The 12,618-nt window shown below is 38.0% G+C and overlaps 1 protein-coding gene across 5 annotated transcripts in view; it reads right to left on the bottom strand.

Moving 5' to 3' along the window:
• Positions 1-9,913, bottom strand: part of atp11c (ATPase phospholipid transporting 11C (ATP11C blood group)) — a 55,187-nt gene extending 45,274 nt beyond the window's left edge. For all 5 annotated transcript variants that reach the window (XM_028459315.1, XM_028459316.1, XM_028459319.1 and 2 more), the window contains exon 1: positions 9,320-9,913. In XM_028459315.1, coding sequence (XP_028315116.1) covers positions 9,320-9,346 — 27 coding nt within the window. In that variant the 5' untranslated portion in view covers positions 9,347-9,913. The remainder of the gene's footprint in view (positions 1-9,319) is intronic.
• Positions 9,914-12,618: the final 2,705 nt, after the last annotated feature.

Here is a 12,618-nt window from a genome sequence, read left to right as displayed (position 1 = left end):
GAACAACGTCGACTGCCTCGCTGAGAGTTTTATCCACCGAGATAATCATTGTAGGCTGTTGCCTAACCTGGGTGTTGTTGAGTGTGAAGAAGAGAGGGGTAGCTGGTAGTGGTGGTGATGTTCATGATTTGCATGTGTTCAAAATCAAAACCATAAATGCTCTTTCGTCTCTCTGTCAGCCGGTCGCCCCATCGTGTCAGGTAACAAAGAAAAGCGGTGATGATTAAACACCACAGATGTTGATGTCTCTCCACCTTCCTACGCACTCGCTCCCAAACAGTGAGGCTTTTTTTTTTTTTGTTAATCCCACACTAACGCCACAAACGCAGATGCAAAATTCTTTCCACATCTCACTGTGAATGCTATCTCAGTTGTGCTGGATGAGCCTTTATACATATATGAATGATGAGGAAGGATGCGTTCTGAGTGCCACTAGCTATGCATACATACATGGGTCAGGAGAATTTAAAATAAATGAGGCAACCTGAATTATTTAGATGTACAAACTGAGAATTCAACCTCCCTTTTAAAAGGAAATGGAAAATTGACAGAAAAAAAAAGAAAACACATCCAGAGCACCCTATTCCCACGGCATTTACACCAAGAAGCAAAAAAAAAAAAGTTGTTTGAAATCGCATTCTAACGTACTATGCACGACACATCCATAATATTAGAAGTGTGACGATATCTCAATATATCTCGATATTTTTCGCACGATCGATTATCAATATGCTCGCGCTATCCATTCATTTTTTATTTTTTTTGCTTTTTCACTAAAATGTGCAGGTAGGTCTTCACAGAAATGTTGTCACTGTTTGTTGAAGGAACCAATATATTGTTTACTGGAATATTACACTATAATGGTGTCACTGGTAAAAAAGACCCTATTTTTTGTTTACAGAAAGCCCTATTGGAGATACTTATTCATTTACATTGGTATGTTGGCACTTATTTACAATTTAAAATACAAATTGTATTTTTTCACTTAATCTTTTTTTCTTCTTGTTATGTCATAAATTATCGTAGATTGATTTCTGACCAATATATCGATAATCGCAGTATCGTAATACCGTGAGATAATGGTTATCGTGAGCTTTGTATCGTGTATCGTATCGTATTGTGAGGTACCCAGAGGTTCCCACCCCTACATATTATCATCCAGGATAATGAGAGTTCCCAGGAAAGTATACTTACAAGTTTCCCAAGATGATTTTCAATTTGTTTCTCGGGACCAGCATCTTAATGGAAACAGCGCAGTATAAACACAATGCAACAGAAATAAATGAAGAAAGTACACACAATACACACAAGTACAGTAACCTATAACGACAAAAACCTGAAGCACACTGAGGCTAAATATCTCAGTTAATTCGCCACCTTTGAAAGTCCTTTAAGCATTTAAAGTGAGAAAGCGACCAAGTAGAATACCAACATGTGGTCATTTGATCCATAAAACTCGCTAAAACACATTTCATGTTGACATTAAGAGATTTTCAGAGACCATTGTGAAACTGACTAAACTTCAGGTTAACTTTAAAACAAGAGCCCTATTTACAAAAGCGTTAAAAACAAATGGAAGACAAGAAGAGATGCTTTTGTTTTGAAACGGGGATGTTTGACTTTTATTTTGAAGCCGGTCCAGGACGATTTTATGTTCTACTCACAATGCATCATGGGGAAGTTAGGTATGACTAGTGTGCCCACAGTGCATACTTGTCCCGATTTAGTATACATGGGTATTTCACACATACTCTTTCCATACTATCTAATGTGAATGCACTACATACTCCTTTTGACATCAGACTTAGTGTGAGTAGTACGTTAGTATGCGATTTTGAAGACAGCCATAAATTGACAATGTAACTAGTGCTTCTGCCACTTGGTTCCTCTCACTTTACCAGGTTTAAGTCACACAGAGTCCCTCACTGTATTTCATCAGCCTTCTACCACATATGCTCGTTTACTCCTTTGCAATGCCTCCTGCCTACACTAAATATATCCATTATCCTGCTGCGTGTGTGAAGCAGATGAGCTCCTTTGACCCTGTTTCCATTACTGAGCAGAGTGCATGAAGCCAGACGGAGGGAAGAAGGAAGAAAATGAAACAAGAGTAAGCAAATTCTCCACGTGTTTCACCGTTCCGAGGCTAATGGCGGCAAAACCGAGCACAACTTGAATCAATATGCATTACTGCTATGCTAGGCATCAAACGGGCATGGTAAATTAAGTGTTTGTACTGTATGCGGTTTGTAAAGTAGCCTAAAGATAGACTCTTAGTGTAACTGCTCACTCAAGGGTGACAGCAGTGAAAGCATTTATAGCTCATCGTTAGTAAATAGGTGTTACCGACCAACTACTTACAGATATGTATAATGCAACGACAGTATCATAGGAACACACCTTCAGTTGGACAAATATTCTAACAAAACTGAAGCATTAGAGACCTTCTCTTGTGTGTGTACTAAGGCTGCCAACTGGTCGTTTAGTCGACTAATTGGTAGATGCCGTCGCAGTCGACCAAGATTTTCATTGGTCGACCAGCAATGGTATCAGTTTCAATACCGTTTAAAAAAAATATGCAATGCACTTATATAGGTGATAAGGATTAAATATCAAATATAATTTATTTAATGCCTAAACATGATTCTGTGTCTGGAACAGCTGTGTGAGTGAGTGATGGCTGCTCAGAGCAGTCACTGACAACGCAACACTTTGCTCTCTGCTCTGATCAGAGCAGAAAGGGAACGAATGAAGACAGGCTTGAAGCACAAGCATCCACTATTGAATCAGTCCCTTTTCTGCACAAGAACATGGATTATCCTTATATTTGATACATGGATTATGTAAATAGATCCACTGCTGTCTCTGGCGCCACTCGCCAACTGCGCATTTGTGTTTAACGTACGTTAGTTTCCCTGTGCGCTGATCTGATGTTGACATTAACAGTTTATTAATAAAAGCAGGCTTACCACTAAACCAAACCTAAATATGTCTATTGTGTGAGGTTTCAGGTCGGGCATGGATATAAATACCTAATGTATGTCGGACCTGTAGGTTACACTTTTGCTTTGTCGCTACGTGTGCGTTGGTCGACCAACCATTTCCTTGGTTGACTACAGCCCTAGTGTGTACATGATATTTTCCTCACTGTTGTTACTTTGGAGATAGTGTAAGGTCTGTGTGAGTGAGTGTGTGTGAATTTGCTGACCCAGTGAACAGGTTTAAACAACCCTGGGGCTAAAAAAGCATTTGACATACAATCCATCCAACTGTTTTTGTTTCCACCCAGGTGAGGGTCTCCCTAAACTTGCATCTCAGTTCAAGGAGAGACAGAGAAAATAAAGCATCACTTTGTAGCATTACATGACATGAATAAATCTAATAAAAGTAAGCAATTATATACTTGTTTTAACATTTTGACCAAAAAAAAAGATCATTTTGAACAGTGGACAGAAAAGCAATACAGCTTCACATTTTCTTAGAATCTTTACATTTGACTATTGTTTACAAAAGTTACTTAATCAATAAAGTGACTGATCACATTGACAAAAAGCTCTTATTATAAACTCCTAACAGTAGTTATAATTGTTTCTTTCATACTAGGGTAGGTTGATATTTGCCGATGTCCATTATGCCAATATTGTCCGACACTAAACTTTCAATTTCCAATACTTACCGACACAGACATATAGTCTACACCAGGGGTACTCAATAGTGTAGTTTATTTAAACAGATTATCAATCTGAAATATGTAAATTATGATATACTGGATTTGATACCTAAAATATTACATGGAAGGCAGGATTTTGTGTTCAATGGAAAGGGAAATTTTTGTTTTATTTTAGCATGTTATCTTTGAATTCACGAGAACAGCAATGCACTTTTTTTGTAGATTTTTTTATTTATTTATATATATATATATATATATATTATATTTATTTTTTTTCCTGATATATTGTTTTGTTTTATTTAAATGTTGATTTGAATTCATGTCAAACATTTAATAGCATTTCATTTTATTTTTGTAGGTTTTGTTTTGAATGAAAATTATATTTTGTTTCAAATATAACATTATTATGACTTGTGGCTTGACAAAAAATAAATAAATGGACTATTGACTTATTAAAAAATCATTGTGTGACCCTTTCAGGTTTGTATTTGAGTAACCCCTGGTCTAGTTTACACAGATCCCCTCCCCTCAACCATATTATAGACCGTCATATTATATACGTATCTCTCCATGAAAACAAAAAACCAAAAACAGAATACATTTACTTTTAATGCGATTCCCCAATAGATGTATTCCACAAATAGACATCTGTGCAAAAAAAGAAAACTAATTCAACTTCAGTAATAGAGAAAGTGCCATATTTATTACATCACATATCAGTTTTTCAAACGCAGCGAAAAAACGTATACCAATATCGCATTTTATGGCTAATATTGGACAATGATATTACCCATCTAAAATCCATACTGTATATCTTTTTGAACTATTTCATGTAAACTGGGATACAAATACAGTATAAGCATCTTTGAGACAATGAGAAAAATGTCAGAGGATATTGGGGGGAAATTACATAATCCTGAAGCTAGGTTAGTTTAGCAGGTTTCAACAACAATCCATAGTGTTAAGAACACATTTTTAGCAGTGTGATCATTTTCCCTAATTAGTGGCTAGTAAAAGTGTTTGCCTCCTGTACATCACTGGAATACTTCAAAGGATCTCGTGAGCACCTCCTTCACAACTGAGTGAGACGGGTATCAGTATTAGCGCCTATGCTGTTAGCATCTAAATATGGAGTTGAAACATCACACAAGCGATATGAACTGGGCAAATGAGTGGGAGGAGATCTCGTGGTTAGCATTGTGTAAAGGAAATGATGCTGAGGTGCTACTGCCTGCTTATGAGTGCCTGTGTCGGCTCTTGGAGCACAACTAGCAGGGGGCTCCTACAATGAATACTATCACATTTCCACCAGACTCCCCCTCTCACAGATCGCACTGCTGCCTTCAAGGGCTTGAACAAACATCAAAGGCAGCTGTGTGATTTTTGCATTCCTGTCAAGAGCATTACAACCTCAGAGCTTCCCACTCTGAAAAGCCCAGCCCAACTCACTCCCATAGCCCTCTAATGAAAGACACGCTGAGGGTTTAGTGGCACGGTTTATCGAGACACAGGAGGTTTTTCTCTGCATCTTTTGTAGGAACAGTCACTTTGAGCCATTCTGTTCAGGATCCACATGTACCGGTACCTGGGTAAAGCAAAAGGTGGTGGAATTCAAGACGTAGAGAGTCAGAGATAAAAGTGCTCTGCTGTGTGCATCAATAACTGGGTTTCCATTACAGATTCTCACAAAATAAAAGTAATATTTCTAAATGTTGACAAAGTAAAATTGTGCTTTGAATGTGTTTCCATTGAAGGTTGTTTTGGGCAGGAGCATTGTAACTCCTGTGAAATCTCATCCCGTGAGACTTCGCTGCAGGAAGATGGACGCTCAAAACCTCTTTATAACACTCTGCATTCCTTTGTCGTATGCTATCGAATGTGGCAGTGATAATATTGAAGTATAATGCTAAGAAATGTCTCAGCCTTCTCTTCTATCTACACCATAGAGTGTAAAAAGAATGGACGGGACAAGCTGCCCAGTGGAGTGAAGCTTTTATTTTTAGAGCTCCCCCTGCTGACTGGCTACAGTATAGGTCATAAACCCTGCCTCCTTAAAGATAACAGATGGGATGTGGGTCAAACTGTGAAGTTTAAATATTTGTTGGGGCTTTCTCAGGTGTGTATGTGGGGGGCGGTGGCTGCCCCAGCTTTTTCTGCTGGCCAGGCTGCATCTCGGGCCCGGGGCAGCGCTTGGGTTCACAGAAGAGGTTTTTGCACAAACATTGGTCTTGGATGCACTGGCATGTCATGGGCTGTGGGATAAACTCATACTGGGCTAAACCTTAGACAAGTTGATCCCAAATACCAGTTTAAGGTAATACCACTCACTCCTTCCCTCTAGTCACGGCCACCACCATTATACTTAAACTCCACACTTCTCACCAGACTGGCTGAACAGATTTCACAACACGATATGCACAACTATAACATCACATCTCACTCTCACTTTAAAGCATTCAACTCTTCCCCACTCTTTTTCCATTTCCTACCCTGACTTCCTCTTCCCTGTTCCCTTCCCCCACACCTAGTTGTAACACTGCCCTCTCTTTTTATATCCTCCCTAAAATACAGTGTTTCTTACCCTTCCTTAGGGAGAGCTGGCGATGGTCACAATTATGTAATAAAACAATCACAAAACATGCATTGCTGTCTTTAAAAGATTGAACTTCTTGCAGGGAATACTCGGAAAGATTCAACGATTCATTTAAAAATAATTGAGAAATGTTCCTTTTTAGGTTTTTTTTTCTTTTTTGCACAAATTCACCACAAAATAACAGTACTATAGCTTAATAAATGACTATATTTTCTTGTAATTTATTAAGGCAGAATTATTTCATGCTGTAGAGGTCATTTTATTACACTTCTGACAATAAGAGACAATAATTAGCTATATTCTACAAAGGCGACTGTATTTACTATTGAAGTAATCACATAAAAGTTGCATGGTTTTGTTAAATTCCACTTTAAATTCCACTCATTGTTTTAAATTTGCAGATTAAGCCTTAGGGAACCAATGTTGTGAACCAATGAGACACAGTTTGGGGTTTAGGGGAGTCCGCTAAAGAAAAAGCATATAATATTATGGAGAGGGTGCTTATGATATAAAGAGGGGGTACACATGAGTTGACAAAAATGCAAAGGGGGTACACAAGACAAAAAAAGATTGGGAACCACTGGTCTACATGTTTCCATAGCACTTTGGAGATACATTTTAAAATCAAAATCTCTAAAATTCCTTCTCATGAAAGTGTGAAAACTTTTTAGCGATATGTGAGTGTTTTTTGTCTAAATTCAGGCGTTTTATTGCACTATTTAGATTTTGCGCATTTCCAAAGGTCATGAAAACCCAGCTAATAACAGTGTGATTGCCACCTGCTTGGCATAAAACATTATTTACAGCAAACACTGAGGAGAGCAATGGCAATCCTCTACAGAAGCAGGAAAATCAGCTGACCTGGCAACACTTGGGAGTGAGGAAAGGAGGGGGATCAGGCACAATAATTATATTATTGCTACTTCACATTCATCATCACTATCTATACTGCTCAGATAACGTGGTGTGAGCAGACAACAGGTTATGGTGGCAGATGATAAACAGGTCATAAATGCAGCATAGCGTCTATAAAGCTGCTCTTGTAGATAGTTGCTCAGCTTCTAACCAGCATGCATATGAGAAAAGCAACAAAACCAGTGGAAGAAGTTTAAAAATAAGTTAAAAATGACAATGGTCAATAATGAAAAGTGATGGCAAGGAAATTCTTGTTGGAAATAGTGATGCACAAAGTCACATTAGGCCAAGAGGGGACTTAAAAATTCTGTAGTAGAATAAAATAATGAATTTCCTATTTGCTAAAAAACCTGTTAAATAGTTTTTCAGTGTTAGACTAGCCAATTATAATAGAGCGTATAAATCTTTTAAGCCCGTGATTATAATTCAGTTAGCAATAGTCTTTTTAAGAGAGAGAGATTACACTGAAAATGTAATTAAACAAAAAGAAAACATCCATATAACCGTGTGCCATGTGAAATATTTACTCACAAAAAAAAATAAGTGGTTTTACAACAATTGCTGTGTGTAAAAGATGAAAGTCTTTGCAGCTGAAAATTGAGTACATATTTTTAGCATCTGAAACTCGAGAGAAGAGCACTGGTGCACCTTCTAAGGGGAGAAATAGGCACAATCTTCATTGAGTCTCCAAGGTGTGGTTTCATCAGACTACGTAGGTGGCTAATCTAACCTAATGTGTGTCTGTAGGCCTGTAACGGCCAAGGTCACTGCTTTTGCTACTTCTCATAACAGCATGAAAAGCACAGTTCGATTGTTTGCTGAGTTCGCCCTAACCCTGACCATCCCCTAAACAAGCCAGACTACAGATCTCACTCACACATGCTGTCCTTTATAGGAGAAAAAGCCAAAAAGTGGCACATATTGTGAACGGTTTGTTAATAAATACGCATGTGTGGCATTTTTTATCCGCAAATATAACCCAGAATTGTATTTCTGGTAAGACGGAGGTTTCAAACTAATTTTATTTTAGGAGCCAAATAAGGAGCCGTTTGATCTCAAGTAGGCCACAGATTTTATGCGGAAAAACGAGTAATTTCAACATTACTTGTTTACACTTCTACGTATACATAAAATACAAACTGTACAAGTAACCAACAATATCCAAGCAATAAGTTACAGATATCAGTCACAACAGGATTTTCAATTTAATTTTCTTATATTTTGTGACCAACTTATATATATAACCAAGGGAAATATTATGTAACAATTTGAGGAAAATTGAAGGATTTGGTAAGATTTTTGAGGTTTTTTCAACTGTTTACCATTAGAAGTGACTGCAATCATGCAATATAAGCACAGGGAAAACTGTGAGCCCCTGCAAATACTGTTGAGTTTCATTTACAGAATGATTCATGTTTTCTCTGTCATTTTTACTTTCTCCTGCGGGCCGGAGTTGGCACCTGGGCCATGTGTTTGACAAGTGTGGTAAGAATTTAATAAGTTAAAAAAAATAAAATAAAAAATCAAGTTTTATATCGTATATCGCCATAGCGCACTATGGCAGCCTCGCTTCCCTCAGTCTGCGCCAGGGCAGCTGTGGCTACAATAGTAGTTTACCACCACTAAGTGTGGAGTGAAAGAATATTGACTTAATTCTGTAAAGCCACTTTGAGGTCCCAAAAATATATAAATACATCGATGTATTATTATTATTATTATTATTATATCGCCATTTTGATTAGAAATATTGAGATATCAGTTTTTGTCCATATCGCCAAGCCCTACATGATTATTAGTAGAAGAAGAAGAAATAAAAACTAGCTGTGATCCATTTCCGACAATTACTTCCTGGTCATGATTGTTGTTGTAAGGATTTTTTTTTTTTTTAGTTATTATCTTAGTTACTTGACAGTTAGTTGTCTGTCTGTCTGTCTTGTTAAAGCAAAGTGAAGATACAGACCCATGTTGTGTGGAGTAACAGGTTCGTTGTGAGTATGAACTGTCTGTAAAACTGTGGAAATGCTGCTTAGCTTTGTGTTGCTGTAGTATCAGACAGTCATATGGCAGATGTTAGCAGCAGCAGCAGCATCAGGGAGTCATAAGCTAACAGTATATTTGATGTTGGTGCCTGGTTCACCTACCAAACGGTTGAATATTCTCCGCAGCATCCTTCTCTGTGGCTTCTTCTTTGATTTTGGAGACGCTGATGAAGTTCCCTGATAAGCACAGACGCCCACCGGCTCCACTCGGGCTCCTCTGGAGAATAACTTTACATGTATGTGAGTGAGTTGAGGCGCTAGCTGCTCCTTGGCTATCTGTTCCCTACTCTAACGTTAGGTCTAGCTATATGAAATGCCGCAGCGGCGCTACATTGTTTCCATTTTCTTTGCTCTTGCTTTCTTCGCACCATTCGCATTCTCTCGCCCCTCACGGTGAGTTGTTCCGCGTTGCGGTGCAGGACTAGTCGCGCTTCCCGTTCCTCAAGCCACAAACACTCCGTGACATTTCGCTCCGTGCCCTGTTGCTTAAACCCGCACGAATCATTGGTCGCCTCCTTAAGTCTTTCCCGCTGGTGATAGGGAAGCTGCCCCGCACACACACAGTTGTCACAAACTTCTTCTTTCAGAGTACAGGCACTGGTTACGGGTACAGCCGCCTGTCTGTAGCCTTCCTGTCAAACAATTTTCACTCCTACAGCAGCATCATCAGAGACCCACGGACGTTCCCACGTTCAGAGGCTCCGCCCACCAAAGGTGCGGCGAGGCGACTCCTGCACGCAAGGTGTTCTGGGTAGTGTAGTCTGCACAGGAAAACCTGTCCAGGCTTACTCATAAAAAAAAACATTCATTCATTCATTTTCAGACCCACTTATTCCTGTTCAGGGTCGCGGGGTAAAAAAAAACAAACAAACCAAAAAAAAAAACAACCTCTCCTACTGTTTTATACAAACTAGCGCAGTGCCCGTAGGAAGTATGTCTTGTTATAGAAAAGCGGGAGGTTAAGTAGCTTTTTCACTGATGGTTTACATGGGAGCTTTAATTCCTCCTTAATTCAGAATAAAAGTTAAATCCTCTTTAAAGTAACCTTATAAACACTCAATTCCTAATGCAAATTTAATTCTGAATTACATACACACAATCAGAGTTTGAATTCGTATTTTTAAGGATATATATATATATATATATATATATATATATATATATATATATATATATATATATATATATACAGTATATATGTAAAATATCAGTCTAAAAAAAGTTACCTGCAAAAAAATGTATCATTAAAAATACGAATTCAAACTCTGAGTATATATATATATATATATATAATTATAATTATTTTTTATATATATGTTTGTTATTACACAATTATAATACTTTTTTTTTTTGCTACCTTGTTGCTGCTCAAATGTAAGAAACTAAATTTCCTTTCGGATCAATCGTATCTTATCTTATTTTAGATAAAGAGTATATAAACATTAACTAGGCACGATAATTATATTATTGCTACTTAACATTCATCATCAAACTGCTCAGATATAGCGAGGAGTTACCATGACAGACAACAGGTTATTATTGTGGTCTCAAAAGAAGGTTGCAGCTCGGCCACAGGATGGCGCTGCTCTTACGGATCGCCTCCTGCTGCCTCTGCAGGGAGGGAGGAGGGGAGAGGGCCAGAGGAGAAGGTGAAGAAACAGGTTGTGTATGTAAATATGGGAGTGAAGTGTTCAGTGTTGTTTGAGATATGCCTGTTTACTGAGACTGCTATAGTCTCTCAGAGTTCTCCAGGCAATGACCTGGGATGGCGTTGCCGTAGAGATGACCTCGATAGCTTGTTAGCCGAGCCAGATTGCAGGTGTTCATGGAAAGCAAGGGAAAGGTCAGAGCGTCGTATCAACATCCATCCATGGAGAGTGTGGAGAAAAAAAAACAGACCTTGACAAGCTGTTCTCAGGGGGGGCTGAATGAGATAATAGAAGATGTTTTCAGACGGGCTAGCCACAACATGACTGCCAGTCCTATTGTTCCTGGTCATTCGATCAATAATCCAATAATGTGGCCATTTCCTTGAGACAAACTCTCCACTCCTCTTAAAGTTCAACACGGTGGAATCCATCAGAGAGTTCTGAGAGCTCGGCCCCTTCCATCGATGACAAGCGGCTTCCAATAATGCTGCCAACATAATTCGAATTTTGCGATAAATCAGGAAAATGTCAGAAGACCCGTTGTCATAATTCCAATCTGATGGTGGATGTCTTCCATGTCCTCAGGATTTACGGACTCTTCCAATTCCCGTAATCCTAGTTGAGAAATTTGATAAAAAGCAAAGAAAGACCAGCTGATCAGTTCCATGATTTAGATTTCAGATAGAGGATCTTGTTACATTAAAACAAGACAAAGACAGCAAGCAAGGAAAAAAGGAGGGAGCAAGAGGAAAAGCATCCTTCTCCTCTGAGTGCAAGCTGGAAAAAAAATAAATAAATAACTTGACGATTTACTCAGATTTATAGTCTAAACTAGGGATGTTAAACTCATTTTAGTTCATGGTCCACATACAGACCAGTTGGACCTCAGATGGGCCACAGATTTTAACAGGAAAAAAAGCAATTTCAACAATAATGTGCCTGAGTTTGCACTTCCAGCTATAAATTACATATAAAGTGTATGAGACTTACAATATCCAAGCATTAAGTGACCTCACTTACATTTCCTTGGTGTAATGAACAATTGTTATTTAATTAAGTAGATTTTCTTTGAGAAAATTTGCAGGATTTTGAAATAATTGAGGTTTTTTTTTCCACCAATTTGAGATTAAAAAATGACTGTCGTCATTTTCATTAGCCTTTATTTAGTCAAGAAAACCGCAGTGAGATTAATAATCTCTTTTACAAGTGTGTCCTCATGACAGCAGTACATAAAAAAAGTTTACAGTGTCAAAATAATACTAAAATGTTGTTAAAACAGATAAATAGCACTAGCATAATGGGATTACAAAACATGGGACATTTGTAAATTTGTATCTATGTGTATTGGGAGGGACTGATATTTCTACAACTGAAATATTTTGTAATTTACACAATGATACATGTTTTTTTTCTTGACAGTGGCTATATATTTTACTTCGGTAACCGTACCAATAGCACCGGAGGTTGTCTGTACGGCAACCGTACAAATAGACACTTTCTTTTTATTTCATTTTACTTTCTCCTGCGGCCAGAATTAGATGCTCAAAGTGGCCGGATTGGGTCCCCGGGCCGTGAGTTTGACACAAGTGTTCTAAGCAGTTCGTCTTGACAAAGTAAGACAAGCGTTATATAAAATCCAATGCATTATTATTATTATCATTGTGTTTATTATTACTTTTATAATATTGCAATTGAAACACGTTCAAAGTTCGCCAAAGACTTCCCAAAGTTTTCATGGAGAGGAAGTACTTG

This window comes from Gouania willdenowi, chromosome 10 (assembly GCF_900634775.1).
Source record: "Gouania willdenowi chromosome 10, fGouWil2.1, whole genome shotgun sequence".
NCBI lineage: Eukaryota > Metazoa > Chordata > Actinopteri > Blenniiformes > Gobiesocidae > Gouania > Gouania willdenowi.
This window is presented reverse-complemented; position numbering and strand designations above follow the sequence as displayed.